General features: G+C 48.5%; 3 protein-coding genes across 6 annotated transcripts in view; 2 read left to right on the plus strand and 1 right to left on the minus strand.

The window, feature by feature from the left end:
• Dgcr2 (DiGeorge syndrome critical region gene 2) overlaps positions 1-13,396 on the minus strand; it is a 56,462-nt gene extending 43,066 nt beyond the window's left edge. For 2 of the 4 annotated variants that reach the window (XM_034515047.2, XM_076942599.1), the window contains exon 1: positions 13,251-13,396. In XM_034515047.2, coding sequence (XP_034370938.1) covers positions 13,251-13,329 — 79 coding nt within the window. In that variant the 5' untranslated portion in view covers positions 13,330-13,396. Of the gene's footprint in view, positions 1-12,823; positions 13,126-13,250 lie in introns of those variants that run through there. The other 2 variants (XM_076942597.1, XM_076942598.1) reach the window with 2 other exon arrangements.
• A 1,979-nt stretch (positions 13,397-15,375) lies between these two features.
• Tssk1b (testis specific serine kinase 1B) lies at positions 15,376-16,674 on the plus strand. The gene has a single exon (XM_034515049.2). The coding sequence runs from the start codon at positions 15,577-15,579 to the stop codon at positions 16,672-16,674; it is 1,098 nt and encodes a 365-aa protein (XP_034370940.1). The 5' UTR covers positions 15,376-15,576.
• Positions 16,675-20,248: 3,574 nt separating this feature from the next.
• On the plus strand, positions 20,249-21,623 carry Tssk2 (testis specific serine kinase 2). Its single transcript, XM_034515636.2, has one exon. It carries the CDS (start codon positions 20,342-20,344, stop codon positions 21,416-21,418), a length of 1,077 nt encoding a protein of 358 aa, XP_034371527.1. The 5' UTR covers positions 20,249-20,341; the 3' UTR covers positions 21,419-21,623.
• Positions 21,624-21,653: the final 30 nt, after the last annotated feature.

Here is a 21,653-nt window from a genome sequence, read left to right on the forward strand (position 1 = left end):
AAGTTGTGTCACCACTGTTGCTAACCCGACTCTACCGAACTGGACTGCTGCTGTATCTGTGAAGTGTTTGTGAGTGGATCAAGCTGCCGCTGCCTGCTAACCTGTGAACTGAACTGCCGATTTCCAGACAACATAGACAGGAGTTTCCCCAAAGAACCTTTCTAAACAGGTCCACTTCCCCTGTATCCATTCTTTCCTACTACCTCTGGTGGGTGGTGGGCTAAAAGGGAAGTTAGAACATTTAAGAGACATCATTAAATATAGGTTTTGAAAAAATTAAAGTTACCACAAAGTGGATCAAAGACTTCTACCATAAGCGCTAAAACTATAAAATACCTAGAAAATAGGGGACCCATCCTGATGTCAGCTTTGGGAGCCACTTCCTGAATGTGAGACCAACAGCACAGTCGGCAAAAAGAATAAACAGGTAATGGTAACTTCACAGAGTTTTGTGGATCTCAGAACATGATCCAAGATCAGAAAAATAACTCACTAAATGGAACAAAATATATTAAATCCAGTATCTCATAAGGCACTAATATTCAAAATATATAAAGAATTCCTATAACAATGTAAAAACCCAACTGCCCAACTCAAAACCAAAAGAATCATGTGGCTATTTCTCCAAAGAAATATAAATAATTGCCTTTAATCCCAGCATTTGGGATGCAGAGGCAGGTGGATCTTTGTGAGTTCAAAGCCAGCCTGGTCTACACAGTGAGTTCTAGGACAGCCAAGGCTACACAGAGAAACCCTGTCTTGAAAAACCAAAACAAGGGCTGGAGAGCTGGCTTAGCAGTTAAGAGCACTGTCAATGCTCCCAGAGGTCCTGAGTTTGATTCCCGGCTCACAACCATCTGTAAGATGATCTGATGCCCTCTGCTGGTGTGTCTGAAGACTGCTACAGTATAGTGTACTCATATAAAAAAAAAAAAAAAAAAAAAAAAAAAAAAAAAAAAACCCAAACTAAATAAATCTTTTTATAAAAAAAAAAAAAAAAGAAAGAAAGAAAGATATATGATTCACCAATAAACGTGAAAAACTGCTCGGCAACATTAATCATCAGAGAAACACAAGCCAAACTACAGTGAGACAGGGCCTCATAGTCATGAGAGCAGCTATTTCTTAAGGTGGAAATGTCCTGCCGAGGGGTAGAGAATGGGCCTTAGACCACTACTGCAGCAGTGGGAGACGACTCAGCATCTGTGGAACATAGAATTAACATATTAACTAGCAATTTCACTCACAGACATATACTCAAGAGAACTGAAGCAGAGACTCTAACAGGTAGTTGTGTACCAAAGTCCACATCAGCACTTATTATGGAAGCAGCATATCTATATCATCAGCTGAAGGATGGAGAGAAAGTATGGTATATTCATTCAGCAGAATATTATTAGTTGGCTATAATAACTTAAATGTGTTACAGTGTGGATGAACCTGGAAATATGCTAAGTCAAAGAAACAAATCACAAAAGACACATGCATTATGATTCCACTTACATAAAATGTCTACAATACACAAACCCACAGTATGATTCCACTTACATAAAATATCCAGAATACACAAGCCCACAGAGACAGAGCTGACTAGTGGTTGCTAGAGGAAAGGGGAGAAGGGGCCGTTATTATTTAATGGCACACAGTTTCTGATGGGTATAATGAAAATATTCTAAGAATATGTAGTGATGGCGTTTATCTAATAATGAATGCACTATATGCTACTGAAACATAAGCTTCAAACAGTTAAGGGGCTGAAAAGATGGCTTAGTGTATAAAGCACTTGCCATATAAGCATGGATGACCTGAGTTCACGTCCCTAGAACCTAGTATAGTGTTTCTGTAACCCCAGTGCTCCTACAGCAAACAAGAGGCAGGCAGAGATATGAGACTGCCTGGAAGTCAGGCAGGTACAATGGAGATCCTATCTCAAACAAGGTGGAAGGCTAGGACAGATACCTAGGTGGTCCTCTGACCTGCGCATGTATTTCAATACTCACACAAACTGCACAGTCACACACATACACAGACACATGCAGAAAGAACAAAACACAGTTAAGGATGGACATGTAGCTCAGAGCAGAGTATTTCCCAGAATTTACAAGGAAGGCCCCTGGCTTTCATCCTCAGGAGAGCAAAAGTGAAAATCATTAAAATGATAACTGTCATGTAATGTATATCGTACCACACTTTTTAAGTCTTTAAGAAGAGAGATCTCCAGCACTTACCTCATTAACTTCAAGAATAATGACATCGTATCGTGGAGGCTCCAGAAATGCTAATGTGTTCGTGTGCTAAGATGACTGGCAGACAGTACTATGAAGTGAGTAATTTTCCTTCTGGATCCTGATAGTTAGGGAGATCATAGTGGCCCCTAGGTATCTGAAGAGGTACTGCTAATACATTGTGCTGTGGGTGCAAATTGAGAGTTTGTGCTTTGTGTCTGTATGAATTTCTAAGTCTTAGTGATAAGATTCTTTTTCTAGAATAACCTTCTCTGTCAGCAAGATTTGGCCTCATTTTAAATGATGTAAACTGAGCTGTCTCAAATGTCTGTAGGAAATTTGGAATGCTTTCTAAATCATTTGAAATTAATTTCTCTTCAACATTTACCTACATAGGGCAAAAGATGGGCACTAGTACAAGTCACATTCACATCACAAAGGACATCAATTTCCAGCAAAGAAGTGCTGAGAAAGTTACCTCCTTCCATCGTCCACCTGAGTGCCCCAAGACAATGAGGACATGTGGGGAAGTGGTCATGCACAACTTGTGCAACAAGACCAGGAAGTGTGAGTGCTCTCTGCAGGTCTGTCATCTGCCCATCATCCTGCTCTAGACTGAGCTAGCAGCTGTGTCCTAGCAGGCTGTGCAAAGGCTCTCAATCTGTACCAGAAGCTTCTAGGAAAAAAAAAAAAAGATATGTTTTCCAGGACCACTCTCCAAACCAGCAGCAGAGCAGAAAGGATCTGAAAAGATATCTAGAGGGACTTCTTTTCCGTTTGGCTACACTATTCTAGTTTTTCCTATGGACATCATCAAGAGGAGACACAAACCACTGTTAACAATAGATAACACACAAAATAGATCCCACTCTAAGTTAAGAGTGAAGAAGGGCCCAAACAAGGCCTGAGACAGGCCAGCATCTAGGCCACCAGCGACACTGCCTAGGGCAAGTCTACAATCAGCAGAGCAGGCTAGACAAGAACCAATCAGTAGGAAAAGGCACACAAAAGAAGGAGCGCCCATCCATGTGCAGCGCAGAGGAGCTGAGCCTAGCTGTTTCATAAAATATGGTCTGGCTTCAAGAAGGACTACAGCTGCCAACGAAGGGAAAAATGTATCAGAGTGCTTGTCCAACACATGCCAGGGAAGACAGAGCCAGGAAGGGAGGACAACCATGACCAGACTGTTGTCATGTTTACAAAACTTCCCACGACCTTCAAAAGTACTGTTTGTGCTTTCATGAGAGCCCAGGGACATTTACACCCTTGCCACAAGAATCCTACCATCTTCTTGGGCCTGGTTTGGCAGTCTCTGCAACTCCGAAACCCGGTAGCTCCTTTCTGGTTACTGCCATGCGCAACTACCTGGCTCTTGTAGCTTCCTGGGATGGTATATGAGGAGATCAATATAGAAAGAGGCACCAGAAACCCATCTAAGACTCTGCTCTAGACTACATGGCAATGACCACATCTTGTTAGGCCACATTCCTTGTTCTGAGATGCATGGAGGTGGCCATGCCTGGCAATCCTGAGGGCTGAGAACTCACTCAAGAACTGCTCGTTACTCAAGTCCCAAGTGTTCTGTTGCTAACAATAACCTTGAAGAGCTGAATGCTCTGAAAAGGTCCTCTAAGCAAAGGGGACCCAAAGCCTTTGCAAGCATAGTTCACTGCTGGGTCTCTTCAGTAAAGAGACCTGGTTAGGGTAGCCAGTACCCAACTGAACCTGAAGCTAAATACATTCAGAGGCCATCTGGCCAGGTATTTCAGTGACTTTTCTATTGCTATGAAGAGACACATGACCAAGGCAGCTTACAAAGAGCTTAATGGAGGCTCACAGTGTGGGTTACTTCTGACCATCATGGTGGGGAGCCTTGCCAGCAGGCAAGCAGGGATGTGCTAGAGCAGCAGCTGAGACTTTGCATGTTGAGATCACACAGGAGGCAGTGGCATAGTTTCTGAAACCTCAATGCCTAACACACCTTTCCAACAAGGCCACACCTCCCAGTCCTTCCTACAACAGTTCTACCAACTGAAAACAAGCATTCAAATACATGAGCCTATAAGGGCCATTCTCATTCAAACCACAACAGCTACAGAGCTGAGTTTGAGGCTACATGGGCTGCTGTCTCAAGAAAACTTAACTTTATAGGACTGACAGGCTAGCTTAGTGGGTAAAGGCATTCACGTGCATGTGCACACACGGGCACATGCACAGACACAAACACAAACAGGTAAATGTAATAAAAACAAGATAACTAAGCTTTGTCCCTCTCTATCTAGCAAACAGCCTTCTACAGTATGTCTTAAGTACTATCCCTACTTAGAGAAAAAGAGATGAGGTCCCCACATGTCTCTGAGGACCAACTTTCCAAATGGAATGGCAGACAAATTCAAGATATGCAAAGATTCCAAAGTCCTACAGGTAAGTTTTTGTTGTTGACATAGAGGTTTTGGCTTTGTAGCCCAGGCTAACGGTTAACAAAATTCTCCTTTCTGCCTGGTAGTAGAGGGTGGAAGTCAGGACCTTATATATATATTAGACAAGCACTCTACCACTGAGCTATACTCCAGCCCCATCTAAGGGCAATACTAAATTAAACAAAGCGACTCCTGAAGCAAAGCTAGACTGAAGTTCTGAGACATACAAAAAGATGATCTAAGGCCAAGCAGCAGTGGACAGCTTTCCTCCACTCCCTCTAAACAGTATCAGGCTCTGACCTCTGCTGAGAGTTCTATACAGCCTAAAAGCACCGTTTCATATGCTCCTTGGGAATCTTCAGTCAAGCACAAGACCAACACACCAGAAACTATCTGAAAAGGAATGTTAGTTATCATTTATGATTATCTAGGCTGTTTCTGCTTCTGATTAAAATCTAAGTGATATCCTTTACTGATCTCCAGAGACACCTGTGTATAGACACACATTAAACAAAAGTAAATATTAAAAACAAACAATAACAACATACAAACAAAAAAAGAAAAGGGGTTGGGTGTGGCAGCTCATGCTCACTTGGGAGGTTAAAGCAAGAGAATCACCATAGGTTCAAGTCCTGCCTATGGTATGCAGTAAATTCTAAGACACTGGGCTGCAAACTAAGACCTTGTTTCAAACAAACAAACAAACAAAAATTAAAAAAAAAAAAAACAGTTGGTAAAAAGCATACCATGCAAGGACTTGAGTTTAATCCTCAGAAACCACTTTTAAAAACCAGTTGTGGGGCTGGAGAGATGGCTCAGCAATTAAGAGCACTGACTGCTCTTCCAAGGGTCCTGAGTTCAATTCCCAGCAACCATATGGTGGCTAACAAGTATCTGTGATGGGAACCAATACCCTCTTCTATTGTGTCTGAAGACAGCTACAATGTGCTCATATAAACAAAATAATAAAATAAATCTTAAACAAAACAAGCAAGCAAAACCAGTTGTGGCTGACTGGGTATTGTGATGCATACCTTTAAATCCCAGCACTTTGAAGACAGGGACAGGCAGATAGATCTCCTCTGTAAATTCTCAGCCAGCCTGGTCTACAGATTGAGTTTTAGGACAGCCAGGGCTACACAGAGAAACCCTGTCTTGAAGCAACAAACAAACCCAACTGTGGTAATGTGAGCTTGTAACCCCAGTGCAGGGGAGGGGGCAGAAGAGGGGGCTGGCCTAAGGGGGTGAGTCCCAGGCCAGTGAAAAACTCATAAAACCAGTTTGGGGCTGTGGAATTGGCTCAGTCAAGAAACAACTTTTGGTGCACACATGAAGATCTGAGTTTCGTCCCAGAATCTATTTAAAAACTGGTGTGGCAGCATGTGTCTAATCCTAGCACTGGGAAAGTGAAGACAGGACTCTATGGGGCTTGCTGGCCAGCCAATCTAACCAAGTCCATGTGCTAAGAATATTGTGAGACCTTGTCTCAAAAACCAAGATGGAGAGTGAATGAAAGGATAGTCAATGTCAATCTCTAGTTTTCACACCCACACACATGTGCACATGCACCCATATCCACATATATGCATATATGCACCCAAACATATACACCATCAGATGGCTGTGCCTAAGGAGTGACAGCTGAGCTTGATCCTTGGCTTTCATATTCATCTGTTCACACCCTACCCACACCCTCCCACACGTATGGATAGGATCTCCTAAAGTCCCTTCAGGGAACAAGAGCACGCAGGACCCGACAGAGTCCACTCTCAAGCCAGCTAACTTGTCCCACACTCAGCCTTGTCCTGCCCAACAGGAAGCAGTCCCCCAGCTGACCGAGACAGACAAGCTGAGTGAAATGATGGCTGACATCAGCAAACAGAAGTCAGCCTATGCAGAAAGCAGCAGACAGGGAGCAAGGAGTGTGGAGGTAGGAGAAGCAGCTCAGGGTAACTGAAGTAACAGCTTCACTGAGCAGAAGGACAGAAACGAAGAGAAAGAGTGCAGCTTCACATCAAGCCAGCCCCCCACCAAGGCTATGCCCTGATTTGCCCAACTCACATAGTCAACTGTTCCCACACCCCCTTTCTCTGGGAACCCCTCCCCTAAACTGGGTGGCTGGTAAGCTTTAGGAAGGATCCACACAGGCAAGAAGCCCTTGCTCTTTGTCTCTCAGTATAGCTAATACCCAGGAGCAAGATTCATGAAGCCCAACCAGATGGGTCTGCCTCCTCCCTCATCCAACTCCCTCCCTACAGAATGATAAGGACCTCATCCTCCTTGCTACCTCCATTAGGGCAAGCTGCAAAGCAAAATGGCTAAAGGAGCTACTGTCTTTTATGTTATAAAAATACAAACAGCCATTTTAATATGTGTGTGTGTGTGTATACATACACATATAAATTTTGTTATATGTATTTGTGTTTTGCCTGCATGGATATCTGAGGGTATCAGAGCCCTAAAACTGGAACTATAGACAGGTGTGAGCTGCCATGTGATTGCTGGGAATTGAACCTGGGTCCTCTAGAAGAACAGCCAGTACTGCTAGGCCATCTCTCCAACCCCTCAAAAACTGGTTTCTAAGTGCCCAATCTGTGCCTGCCAGGCACAGGAGACACACAAAATGTGCCAATGAGGAAGACCTGTCATTGTGAATAATCCTCACTTTGTGAGAAGTGTAGTGGCTGCAAGTTTGCTCTTATTTACAGACACTAGGGCCAGATCTTTACAAGTGGGTGTATAGCCTGGGGTAACCACAGAAAGTAAAAGGGGTGTGGCCTGAAGGAGGGCAATTGTAAGACCCAGGTACCATAAAGGGAAAATGAAAAAAGGAGTGGAGGGGCTTTATCTGGGGGAAGGAAAGGGAAGGCAATGCAGAGGGAGGGAGGATGAAGAAGAGTAAGAATAAACTGGAGGCAAAGGCAGTGGTGGATGTGTGAATTTGAGGCCAGCCTGGTCTACATAGTGAGCTCCAGGACAACCAGGAGTGTAGAGAGACCCTGTCTTAAAAAAGAAAAAAGACATGTTTTGTGTTTATTTAAAAATATGTATGGCTGGGCGGTGGTGGCACACACCTTTAATCCCAGCACTTGGGAGGCAGAGGCAGGTGGATTTCTGAGTTCGAGGCCAGCCTGGTCTATAGAGTTCCAGGGCAGCCGGGGCTACACAGAGAAACCCTGTCTCGAAAAAAATGTGCATATATTATTATAATCAAATGAGTTTATAGTACATGGAGTAGTAATGCTCCTACCAAGAGCCACAGACTAACAAAAACCTTAGTACCAGGCATGGGAAACCTCCCTTCAAATGATTGGTTCCCGGAGTCTAAGTTGACTCCCAAAACAATGGGGGCGGGTATTGCTGTTCCCCTTGGCTGCCTCCCCGAACTTCAAAGTTAAGCCCCATACATTCTGCATACATAAAGTAGAAACCTGAGCTGGAACTGACCTTGAGTCCTCCCCCCTGAGGACTAGCTAATATCCAAAGGTGTTATGCAAGCTGCCAAGGGAGAAAAGCGAGCAACAGTCTTCCCTAGCTGTGAATGCTGTAGAACACAGTAGTGACCTGCAAGGAAAGGTGGCCTCAAGGGTGCAATAGTGGTACTTGTATCTTGGACGTAACCAACAGCAGTTTAACTGGACTGAAGGAATTCATGTCAAAATGCAGAGAACAACAGAGTAAGAGGTGTCCATCCCCAACAGATGCACAACTCCTACAATTAAGGCTTAGGGAATGCAGAAGAGGTCATAGACCCTAAAGGGGGGTGGGAATGGGGCAGAAACACTGTAAGAAAAACTGTAAGAAACAGGATATTCACCCCAAGATAGTATCTTCTATGACAGGGAGCTGTACCCTTGTTTGAGCAACAAGATCTACACAAAGACTAACAACTGACATCCAGTGTGGATGAGGTAAGTCTCACAAGGCCCCACACCTGGAGGAGGAGCTACAAGCAAATAATGGTTGCTAAGAGAAGAAAAATCATTCTTCTTTTCCAGGGGATAAGACCCCTCACAGGCTATTCAATCGGAAACAATCAGCACACAGACATATATAAATGACAACACTAAATGACTCAGCAGGTTGTATTTATGCATACATATGTACATGCAATATATGAAATAATAATCAAGAAAAAGAGGTCAGGAATTTCAAGTGGGGACACAGGAATTGGAGGGAGTGGGTAAAACTGATATACAGTATTCACATGTGAAATTCTCAGAAATAACTAAAGTCATATGAAAACAAAGAACACACGGTGAAAAAGAAAAGTGTGATAGCATAGAAAATCTTGCAGTGGTTGCTATGTGTGTGGCAAGATTTAAAGCCACTGCACTGAGCTCGGAGCCTCCTAGAGAGAGAGGCCCCCATGACTTGCGCGTGTGCGCGCGCGCACACACACACACACACACACACACACACACACACACCTGGCTCCCAGACTCAAGGGTTCCCTAGACTCCTTCAAATCTACCTGTGAATAATACCAACAGATGATCTGTGCAAAGCACATGCTTTATATATCAGATACCTTTTGGAATATTTCCCCACCCATTTTAATCCTTACGTCTCCATGAATCTGTATCATGATGCTTAGATTCAAAGTGAGGAAGCTGAGGCAGGAAAGTAATCTAGGAGGAGGGAGGGAGAGGAAGAAGGGAAAGATTGGGGGGGGGGGGACAGGGACAGGGAGAGGGGAGAGGAGCAGGTGAAAGGAAGGGGAACCCTAAAGCACTATGACAACCTTGACCCTGGGCAATGTAGCTTCAGGATCCACATGCTTTGAATCCACAACCACCAGCCATTGACCAGAATGGAAAAAAAAAGACCTTCGTATAACTTGTCATAGTTTTGTCAACCTGACCCGTGGTGTGTCTGTAGAACATTTTCTTGATTAATTGATGCAGAAGAGGCCAACCCACTGCCGGCAGTGCCATGCCTAAGGCAAGTGGGCCTAGGCTCTATAAGAAAGCTGGAGAAAAGCAAGTCCATTCCTGCTTTCAGGTTCTTGCCCTGAGCCTCCTCATGATAGACTAGAATCTGTAAATTGAAATAAACCCCTTCTTCCCCAAGTTGTTGTGGCTGTGGTATGTAGCACAGCAACAGAAAGCAAATTGTAACTTCCAATCCTCTTCTGACAGACAACTCACTCTTCTACCACCTAAGCATGAAGCCATCTATGTCCATAGCCACACCACCATCACCACAGGCTCCCAAGCTAGCACCCTCCAGCCTGGGCTTGTCCTACCAAGACCTACCATGGCAAAAGACCTGCCTCCACTGACCTTTCTAAGATAGTTGGTAAGTCAAACCAGAAACAAAACAAAACAAAACAAAAAAAAGAATAAGCACACTCTCCACTCAGACATCTCTTGGCACAGCTGCCTGGGCCTCAAACTGAGCTTCCCAGGTCGAGCTTCCCAGGCCATGACCGTGCTCTGTAGGCTGGGAGGGAAACCAAAGCTCATGACATCCACAGCACATAAAAGCACAGGCAGTGAACAAACGACAGAGCTGCACACCTAAGAAGCCATTTGCTTAGTCATGGGCTCTTTATTGGGTCCTAAATATTGTCATTGACATTTCAGAATCAAAAACCCACCAAAGGAACTCTCTAATAGAAGAGACTCAGCCCACAAGGGGAAAAATCAATTACTCGATTGCTGTCATCCCTAGGAGGACCTGCCATCACTACCAAGAAGACAACTGCACAGCTACATCACCTCTACAGTACAAGAACCCACACACAGACAGCGTCTGCCCTCACTGCTAGGGTACTTCCTGGTCCACGGAATGTCTCTCCTTACTGCTAAGAGGAGAGCATCTATGAACTAGGCCAGGGAGAGGCAAGTGATTTTCTTAAGGTCACTCCCAGCCGGGAGCAGCACAGGTGGAACACACAAGATAGCTGTCAACGCCACTACCTCTCAAGGTGGGCTAAGCCTCTTTTAGGGGCCAGCAACAGTCAGGGAAAAGGACCAGGCTTCTTGGCCTGTGGCCCTGCTGGGAAGGCAGGTTTTCTTAACTGTGAATGCTGGAATCACCCTGAAGAAAGCTACTGTTGAGACTATGGCATAACTTTGTGTCCCAATGAGAGCTTAAGGTTATGGGACACAGAGTATTAAATATACTTAAGATACTTCTGGTTAGGGTGAGCAACAAGACTAACAGTGCTGCACTCCCCAGATAACAACCAAAGCAGCCACGTTCTCAGAATTAAATCTCATCTAGGTCACGTAGCTTTATTAAACTTCTCTTATTTTAGTTTCTCTGTCTATGAAACTGGGCTAATAACAGTCTTCCAGGGACCACTTGAAAGTTAAAGACATACATACTTAGAATAGTATCCAACATGTAATGTCCTCAAACAACCAAGATTAAACATTCATTTTTTTTAAAGGAAGTTTGGGGGCTGGAGGTAAAGTCAGTGGTAGAGTGCACAAGGCCCTGGGTTGGATTACCTGGCACCACAAAAACAAAAGAATAGAAAAAGAGTTTAGACAAGTCAAGCTTAACTCCACACACTGCCTCCCCTCATCATCACTGAAAGCTTTAGCCTGTATCAAAGAAAGATAAAGCTCTGGCTCTCCCTCACAACACTGGGTAGGAACAAGAAGAGGAGAGGTGGGTTCTAACTAGTATCCTCCTTACACCCATGTATGACTTAGACCCAGGACCTTGAAAGGAAGCAAGCAAATCTAGAATAGGACCTTCAGTTTGCAAACGTCAGCTACAAAGTGTCCAACACTGCCAGGACAGACATGATGAATGTGTACAGAGACATAATAGCACAAGAAAAAAAATTGACCCAGCAATCCTTGTCTTTGCTGCCTTTGCCAAGGGATATTAGGGTGCTTAGAGCTCTGCAGGACAACTTAAGACAGAACTGGAGGCTGATGCCAAGCTCCAGCCTAGAAAGCCATGAGTTCAGGATCATATGACTCCCTCTACTGGAGCCTCTTCCACTGTATGTCCCATTCAGACTGTGTGAGGGCTCCCCTGCTGCACATGTGCACATGGATGGCCTCTGCCGTCTGCCCAGGGATACCCAACACACAGCAATGTACTTAAATTCATACTTGCTCTTTTCTTCAGTATTGAGCACTTCTAAAGGGAGGGTTGTATTCTCTGCATTTGAATATCTCTATCGTTGGGCAGGCGGCAAGAACGCACATGTCGTTTCTGAACTGCTCCCAGCCAGCTGGCAGGATATATGAACAAACTGGCAAGGGGAAAATGGCTAGGGACAACACACACCTATGCTATCTAGGCAAGAGATGCTGGCCCTAGAACAAGAGGCAAAAGAAAGGCAGACATGTGTGGACCTCATCTGCAAAACTGGACCCAAGAATCAGAATGGGCTCACTGTATGCAGAGGTATACAAACATGTTTACCAAGATGTAAACCATAAGCACCCACAAACCCATCAGCCCAACAGGAGAATCAAATCCACAAGAGTTCCCAGCAATTTTACAACCAGTCAGCTCATATGCAGAGCAGCTGGCTGTTCCTCTCCTGGAGCCCAGGGAAACATTGTTCAGTTGAGTGTTGGCTTAGGCTTGGTCACTGAGGCTCTGACAGACATTTCCACACGGGACAAAAGCACAAAGCCAAGCACTGACATATGTTGCAGGGTGGGAGCTGGGCTAGGACACTGCTGAGGGTGCACCCACCTGTTCTGACACCCAGCCATGATGTCACCCACAGAAGACTCGCTTTGGGCATTCCTTCATGGGAACCTTCCTCTGCTAAAACTATTAAGAGCTCTACTTACCACTGTCCTAGTACAGAGAGTAGTCTCTAACACAGTACACACATTAAAGCGTCTACTTTCACCTGAAAGTTCGCAGACAAGACATCCCTGCCGTTTGTAAAACTTTCCCACAGATCCCTAAAGGGACAGTGAGGCTGTATTGGTATTCCTGTGCCTGATGGATAAATCGACCCTGCTTTGTTTGGGAAGTGGGGAGCAGTAAGGATTGTTTGTGTTTGTTTGTTTTCTTTTGGCACAGTTCAGAAGTATCTGAAATAAGCAGAAAAGGGACCTGAGATTCCCCACCACACAAACTCCAAGGGAGTACCAAAAGTAGTTAATTACACCACACAAAGCACTAAGTGCCAAGCACCGCGGAGAAGAGCCTGTCCCCTGCACATGGTGCTCGCTTTACTCCTAGTACCTCCTTTGGGCCGGGCTGGACTTCTGTGGTACAGCGTTTCACTAAGTGGCAATAAGCAACCAGCCATCGCTGTCCAGGGCTGAAACGCTGGCATTAGGCCACAGATGGGCGGACACTTGGGGCACCAGGTGCCTCCACAAGCTGCTTCCCAGACTTCCACTCAGCCCGGCAAGGGTACACCCGAGACGCAGCTCCTGGCCAGTGGGTCCCAGAGCACGCGGCGCTCGGTGGACGTGGGTCCAAAGGCGACATCCTCGAGGCTCCGAACCCTGGTACTCTCCAACTTGTGCGGGGCAGGGGACGCCCAGAGGCCCGCGGCCAGGCCTCGCCTGTGTCCGGCCGAGGCGCAGTGGCGCCCGGCAGCCGCGGGCGCACGGACGTCCGCAGCCCCACCCCCGACCGCGCCCCCACCCTCAGCGCCGCGCACCTGGCCGCAGCGGCTCGGTGACAGTGAGAACCAGCAGGAAGAGCAGCAGGAAGACACCGCTGTCTGCCTTGGGCACCATTTATCCTCCGTTCATCGTCCCCGGGGCAGCCGCGTGACCCCGCGGGGAGGCCAGAGCTGGCCGAGAGGAGAGGGTGAAGGCCGGACTCCGGCCTAGGGCTGAGGGGCGGCAGGCGAGGGATCCAGCTGGGCCGCGGCAAGAGAATGCCACCGACTCGCGCGCACCCTAGGCCACAGGAGCGGGACGAGATTCCGGCTCGCGCAAGATGGCGGCCGTCCTGCTCCGGCCCGCGCCACCCCGCCTCCAGCCCGCGCTAACCAATGAACACCAAGCTGGGCGGGGGAGACGGGGGTGGGGCGGAGAGGCAGAATGGGAGCTCCAGACGCGGGGCGGGGCGTGAGCAGGAGAGGCCAGACCTAGGGACAGAGGGACGGTGGGCGGGGTCAGGGGCGGGGCTAATAGGAAATGAGGCGTGCCATTGGCTGAGCCGAGAGGTGGGACTCGGGGGAGGGGGACGCAGCCTTGGCGGCGAAGTACCCAAAGAGGTCCCTAGTGCTGGTAGGGCCATAGGGACTGGCAGTGCTGGCGCCAGGATCTGGGGTGGGTAGGAGTTGGGATACGGGATTAGAGAATTGAGGAGGCAGAGCTAACTGGACCTGAATGATCTTTACTCCTGGAGGCCCAGGTCTGTCCCAGTGCCAGCATATTCCCTAAAGTGGTCTTGTAAACGTCGAACCGCTGTGAAGAAAGTGAAGAGCTCTAGTGAAAATAAAAGACCAGCAGGCTCTGTGGATGGGGAAATGACACAAAGAATATCAACAGAGGAGGAAATAGCTTAAGGGATGTCAGAATAACAGAGAAGCCCAGAGGATCTGGACCAGATCTAGGGAAGGAACTGCCTATACAATGGAGAAAAAAGCCCAGACAGAGACAGGGTTAAAGCCTGAGAACAAGGTTCCACATGCTAAACTCGCACCTGCCTTCATGAGCAGCATGAATGTGGAAGGAGAGACAGCAAATGAACCAATCTGCTCAGGGGAAGGAAGTGAAAAGGGAGAAAGGCCAGTCACCTCCAGCATACCTGACTCATTCTTATTGCCCTTTCACCAAAGTCCCAGCCAGGATTCCAACCTATGATAGATATGTGGAGCCATGTGAGTGAAAGATGCTAACTCCTTATAGGTGGATAAAGTCAAGGTCAAACCATCAGATATTCCAACTTTCCAAGGTCTTGGCCCAAGATGTTGGACATAGGTCTTGTCATAACAGAAGGGGAGCCCCTTGCTTGCAGAAGCAAAGGTACCTGCCCAGTGCCATCCTTGGCATTTGGATAGTTTTATGACACATTCCTGGCACTCATTACAAGATCCAGAGCTAGCCTTCTGCCCCCATACCCACCCCGCTGCAAATCTGCCCCGGGAGCTCAGCCAGAGCGATGAGTTGGGCAGGTCCTTTGGAGGGGGAACTCAGCAAAGTGCAGACTTCCTGCCAATTGTCCCAATTGTCCACCTGCAGAGCCACCATTAAGCAGCCAGCAAAGGTTTGGAAGAGAAAGAGAGCAGGACAGGAAGTGAGAAGTCCAGCTGAACAGCACACTGAAAGCACAGTGTTAACTCCCTAACCCACCACCACCACTGCCATTACCAGGCAACAAGATAAAGAACCTGAGGGATCTTCACAGCTGTATGCCCAGGTCTGTCTCAGGGCCCAACAGACATCCAAAAGTGGTCTTTTACAAGATGAACCCTCCCCCCCCACCTCAGGCTGGAGCCAAGCATAAGCCATTTTGTTCACTTTTAGTCAGCTCCAGTACACTGGCAGACTTTTCAGGCTCTAAGTCCCAGCACCCCACCAGTAGCCTCATTTTCCCCTGGGGACTACTCCTTTGTGACTTCACCCACTGAAGTCTCAGTGACTTTGGGTTCAATTTCTAGGATCAGAAACACGGGCAGACATTTGTGTCTCATAAGCCTCTCTTACCTCAGGCTGGAGCCAAGCATGGAGCCATTTTGTTCACTTTTAGTCTGCTCCCGTACACTGGCAGACCTAAGTTCTAAGTTCAAGTGGTCCAGGCAATAACTGCATCTCCCCCAGGGCATTACTCCTTTATGACTTCACCCACTGAAGTCACCCAGGAGACAGTGCTGAATGTTCCATGCTAGAGTCTTGGGCCTCTTAGGAGGCAGGGACAGCAGGCCTGGCCAGCTCAGAGGACTCTCTGTCCACAGTGTAAATGAGGACACTGCTGGCCCATGTCTGGCAGGGATGTAGAGGGCAGCCTCAGAGGCGCTGGGCACTCCCGGCACCATGGATGACGCTGCCGTCCTCAAGCGACGAGGCTACATCATGGGGATAAACTTGGGAGAGGGCTCGTATGCCAAAGTCAAATCCGCTTACTCTGAGCGCCTGAAGTTCAACGTGGCGGTCAAGATCATCGACCGCAAGAAAGCCCCCACCGACTTCCTGGAGAAATTCCTTCCCCGGGAGATTGAGATTCTGGCCATGCTAAACCACCGCTCTATTGTCAAGACCTATGAGATCTTTGAGACATCAGACGGCAAGGTCTACATTGTCATGGAGCTTGGGGTCCAGGGTGACCTCCTTGAATTCATCAAAACCAGAGGAGCCCTGCAAGAGGATGATGCTCGAAAGAAGTTCCACCAGCTCTCCTCGGCCATCAAGTACTGCCACGATCTGGATGTCGTCCACCGAGACCTCAAATGCGAGAACCTTCTGCTCGACAAGGACTTCAACATCAAGCTGTCTGACTTCGGCTTCTCCAAGCGCTGCTTGCGGGATGATAGTGGTAGACTGACATTAAGCAAGACCTTCTGTGGGTCGGCAGCTTATGCGGCCCCCGAGGTGCTGCAGGGCATCCCCTACCAGCCCAAGGTGTATGACATCTGGAGCCTGGGTGTGATCCTCTACATCATGGTCTGTGGCTCCATGCCCTACGATGACTCCAACATCAAGAAGATGCTGCGTATCCAGAAGGAGCACCGTGTCAACTTTCCACGCTCTAAACACCTGACTGGTGAGTGCAAGGACCTCATCTACCGAATGTTACAGCCAGATGTCAACCGGCGGCTGCACATTGATGAAATCCTTAGCCACTGCTGGGTGCAGCCCAAGGCACGAGGTCTGTCCTCTGGAGCCGTCAACAAGGAGGGGGAAAGCTCTCGGGCCACTGAGCCCACATGGACCCCTGAACCTGGTGTTGATAAGAAGTCTGCCACCAAGTTGGAGCCTAGGGAAGAGGCACGACTCGAGGCCCAACCTGAGACAAAACCCCATGAAGAGACTGTGCAGGTGGCCAGGCAGTCAGAGAACGTGGGCCTCAGCAGTGAACTGAACAGGGACACAGAGGAAGGGCACCCCCAACAGCATTCAGAGACACATACTTAATGAGCCTCTTGCAGCCCAGGGGGCCAGCAGGGAATGAGGCAGAGCTCATGGCTTGAAGCCTGAGCCTAGAAGTCAAGGGACGAGAGAGAGAAGGAAGACACTCCCGGATGAGCTATTTTCGTCACTTTCTTCTCCCCCCCTTTGAACTTGGTAACTCACATGGCTAAAGAAGCAATAAATCACTATATTAGAGCACACCCTCAGGTGAATGTCTTTGCCCAGATCACTGTAGTCCTGGGCTCCCCTTGTCTTCCTATTAGACTGCAAATCCTCACTCATAGGGAAATCCATCCCTGCGTCCCAAATCCAGACTGTATCCTTAGGCCATGGCGAGGCAGCTGTACCAGTGAGAGGCTGGTTCGGGTGATTTGGAGGGGCAGAGGCCATGGAAGATAGCTAAGTGAAGAGGATAACTTCTAGAGGAAGACTGCAAAGAAAGCAAGGGGAGGCTAGTCCAAGAAGGATGAACTTGGCTGGAAGCCAGAGCCCTGTCTTGCACTAGGAGAACTGGCTTCCTGCATCAGGGGCTCAGGGTCTAGGCAGGTGTTTTATCACTACCCCAGGGCTTCAGGCTGCACAAACCTGCCTGTGAGGGGTTGGGAAGAGTATAGAAGGCACACTGACCAGCCCTATAGTACCTCTTGGGACTTGCTTAGCAGCTGGTTTTTCAGCTCTGCCCAGCAAAAAACATGTTCCTCCCTGTCCAGCTGGTACCCAGTTCTCAACTGTGCCCTAAATTGCTACATGCCACTGTTTCCCAGCCTAGGAGTAAGGGGCTCCACTAGCTAACCCAAGCATGTCCACAGCCCTGTATAGCTTTTGACTGTATCCATTCCCCTCCAATCTCAATCAGTTCCAGGGGAGATGCCCCAGCAGAGCTGGAAGCTGTCCTCTGCAAAGCAAAACTGGCAGCTTGTCTGAACCCTATGGGCAAGGAAGGCAGCTATTGGTATTCCAAATGGGCATGGTCTGTACCTGGCACCACAGGCTTCTATGTGCTGCCTGCCTTGCTTACATCATGTCCCAGGCAGTCCTCACCTTGCCATTGTGGCCCCTTTCTTCACCTCACTCTGGGCAACCTCATGGAAGTCTAAGGGTTTAACACACAAAAACAAAAACATTTAGACTCATCTCAACCCTGGACCCACCTATGTCTCAACCTTGGGAAAACACCAATCCCAAATACCCTAGAAAAGTGGTGTCAGTGAGCTCCTGGACGTGACCTTCTTGCACCTTTGCCCCACTGTGACTATTCTACCCATTGCCTCCCAGTGTTCATACGCTACATCCTCCCATGCTCAGACTTTCAGTGCTAGCTTCTGATCTGCCCACCAATGTCCCCTCATCCCTGTACCCCAACATGTGTGCCATAAGCATACTTGCCAATTCACCTCTGAAGACTATGCCTGTTGGGAGCCGACTTTAGTAGAAAGTGGCTAGCTCAACTTTGCAGCCATCTGGAACTATATACCCTGATGAAAGACTTGGTTTTCAAAAGCCTATAACAGCTGAAGCACACTCTGATAAATATATTGTTTATCCCACATAGCTTGTTTTGCTATTTAGTGACCCCAGCTGTATGCTGCACATGGTAAAATGTTTTCACCTGTGTTCTCCTATTTGTGCTTATAAATACCCAGGATTTCCTTGTAGAGGTGTGGTGTAGTAGTGGAGTAGGGTGGTATAGTGTGTGGTGTAGTGGTGGTGTAGTAGAGTAGGAATCGTGAGTGTTGGAGACAGTAAAGGAGACTTGACTACAGATCCTCTGGTTTGTTTTCCATTCTTCGCGTTTCTCCCCCTTCTTCCCCCCACTCTTTCTCTTGCTAGACCCCGACCTGTGGACAGAGCGGGCCGCAACAAATGCCCATCTCCCCAGGCTCAGCCAAGGGGCTTTGTCTTCCTCAAAGCATTCTGGGACCAAGCAACACTCTGTAGCCTGCTTGTGTGAGTTTTGCCTGTGAGAACCGAGTATTCAGGGTTCAGGCATAGTACAGATCCTGAACAACACTTCAGTGAGTGAGACTGGGCAAGTGCCATGAAGGAACTTGGATGGGACAGAAGGCTCCAGAACATGGGGCTAGCTGGTGGGTTGTGCTGAGAAGTGTGTAGGCGCCTGCCTTTTCATCTCTGTAGTTTTGCCAAGGTTTGGGAGACAGAAGACACCAAGATGGCCTGAGGCTGTTTGGAATTCAATGAGGAGACAGTTGAGATAGGAAATGACACAAGAGCTCCTGCTGTGTACGTCACTCTGGAGTGAGAGGACCAGGACTTCAAGGTGTCCTCTATGGTGTATTCTTGTTCCCCATCTTCTCCCTTTTGTCCACTCTGCACCTGACTCTGTCACTTCCTGTTTGATGCCTTCTGTCCCACCTCCCCAACTAGAAACAGGCCTTCTTGCTTTCCCTCTGAACACAGCACCTTCACATTTTGGCAACTCAATGAAAGCATAAGACTCCTGTGCAATGTGAAAATGAGCACAGGACTTCTACAGGAGCCAAGAGGGTGTCCACAGGATGCCACCTTGCAAAACAAACATCCATGTACCAAAAACAAGACAGTCCAACTGCAAGTAGTGAGCACTGCCGTAGCACTTGCAGCCCCAGCTCAACAGCTCACAAAACCCCAATTGCTCTTTCATAGACAATGCTATGAGGGCTATCAATCCCTGGGCTATCCAGCACCAAACCTAAACAGTCCCCTCCTCACTAACCGGGCCCAGGTTGGCTTTTCCTAATCCTCTCCCCTCCTCTTGACCCTCAGATGCTTGCTCTGGCTGGAGGCCCTGGGCCTCCACATGCATCCCAAAGCCAATTGGCTTGTTAACAGCAACCATCTTAAAAGGGATGGTTTTATATGGTTCTATCTTAGGTTCTATAAAGGCTGCTCATCATTCACAGAAAAAAGCTCATGACCTTCCCTGACTTACACTGTAGCCATGCTCAGCACTTGTCTGCTTGGGTACCTCACCACCTTGTACATCTGTTGGAAGCCTCCCCATCTTCCACACCACACCCTCAGTGCATCCCCTTGGACTACCTCCCCTCCCACCCCACACACCTGTTCACCAGGGATGTGGCTCATCTGCCCACTCTGTAGCCCAAAGACCCCAAACATGGAACCGCTTTCATCTAGTAGACTGGAACCACCACTGGACTGACTGGACCTGGGCAGCTTCCACTGACTGATACACACTCATAGGAAGTTTTCTTCAAACAAACCTCAAAGAAGTGGCAGGGAACTGGCTCTGGTGACGTGAGGACCAACACAGGACCAGTTCTCATGGCCCGACAGGGAAACAGGGATGAGACTGGACCTGTATCGATTCTCTTTGGGCCTCATTGGTGACAACAAGGCCACAGCAAGAAAGAGGGCCAGGGAAGGTTACCACAGGCCTGAATGGCAGCTTCATTCCAGTGGGTGGGGAGGGGGTGCTCCTTCTAGGCCTTCCTGGCTTCCATCCAGGGGCCCCATTCCCCAAGCCCAGTCCCCACTGCCCGCAGCCCAGCTTTATGACTTCACGCACTGTCACTTGGTGACAGTGCTGAGCGTTCCACCCCAGGCCCAGCCCAGCCAGACGCCTCCCTCAGTGGGAATGAGGAGGACAATGCCTGCTGGCCCGTGTGGGGAGGGGATGTAGAGGGCGGCGGCGCCGGCCGCTCCTGGCACCATGGACGATGCCGCGGTCCTAAGGAAGAAGGGTTACATCGTGGGAATCAATCTGGGCAAGGGCTCCTACGCAAAAGTCAAATCTGCCTACTCAGAGCGCCTCAAGTTCAATGTGGCAGTCAAGATCATCGATCGCAAGAAAACACCCACGGACTTTGTGGAGCGATTCCTTCCCCGGGAGATGGACATCCTGGCGACTGTCAACCACCGTTCCATCATTAAGACCTACGAGATCTTTGAGACCTCTGATGGACGCATCTACATTGTCATGGAGCTGGGTGTCCAGGGCGACCTCCTGGAGTTCATCAAATGCCGAGGAGCCCTGCATGAGGACGTAGCACGCAAGATGTTCCGCCAGCTCTCCTCAGCCGTCAAGTACTGCCACGATCTGGATGTCGTCCACCGAGACCTCAAGTGTGAGAACCTTCTGCTTGACAAGGACTTCAACATCAAGCTGTCTGACTTCGGCTTCTCCAAGCGCTGCCTGCGGGACGGGAGCGGGCGCATCGTCCTCAGCAAAACCTTCTGTGGGTCAGCAGCTTATGCGGCCCCCGAGGTGCTGCAGGGCATCCCCTACCAGCCCAAGGTGTATGACATCTGGAGCCTGGGTGTGATCCTCTACATCATGGTCTGTGGCTCCATGCCCTACGATGACTCCGACATCAAGAAGATGCTGCGCATCCAGAAGGAGCACCGCGTGGACTTCCCACGCTCCAAGAATCTAACTGGTGAGTGCAAGGACCTCATCTACCGCATCCTACAGCCAGATGTCAGCCGGCGGCTGCACATCGACGAGATCCTCAGCCACTCGTGGCTGCAGCCCCCCAAGCCCAAAGCCATGTCCTCTGCCTCCTTCAAGAGGGAAGGGGAAGGCAAGTATCGAGCAGATTGCAAGCTGGATACTCGACCAGGCTCAAGACCTGAACACCGGCCTGACCACAAACTGGGGACCAAACCCCAGCACCGGCTGCTGGTGGCACCCGAGAATGAAGACAGGATGGAGGAGAGGCTGGCTGAGACTTCCAGAGCTAAAGACCATCACATCTCTGGAGCTGAGGTGGGGAAAGCAAGTACCTAGTGGTGGAGAGGGCCCTGGGGGGTCATGGTGTGCAGTCTGCACCCATATAAGCTAAGTAGGCAGGTAGGAGCTGAAGAAGGCACAGGTGCAAGGAACAAGTAAAATCCGTCAATTAAACCACTATTTTGATTACGTTCTATTAGCTTTCTTCCACTTCGTAGCAAAGCCATTAATTACTGACCACCAAATAAACCACAAAGTGTATACAAGCATTGAGAGTGCCCAGTGGGGAGTC

The sequence above is a fragment of the Arvicanthis niloticus genome, chromosome 12, assembly GCF_011762505.2.
Source record: "Arvicanthis niloticus isolate mArvNil1 chromosome 12, mArvNil1.pat.X, whole genome shotgun sequence".
Lineage (NCBI taxonomy): Eukaryota > Metazoa > Chordata > Mammalia > Rodentia > Muridae > Arvicanthis > Arvicanthis niloticus.

Excerpts from the sequence above, each read along its gene's own strand:
- Tssk1b (XM_034515049.2), top strand. The coding sequence starts at position 15,577 with ATGGATGACGCTGCCGTCCTCAAGCGACGAGGCTACATCATGGGGATA.
- Tssk2 (XM_034515636.2), top strand. The coding sequence starts at position 20,342 with ATGGACGATGCCGCGGTCCTAAGGAAGAAGGGTTACATCGTGGGAATC.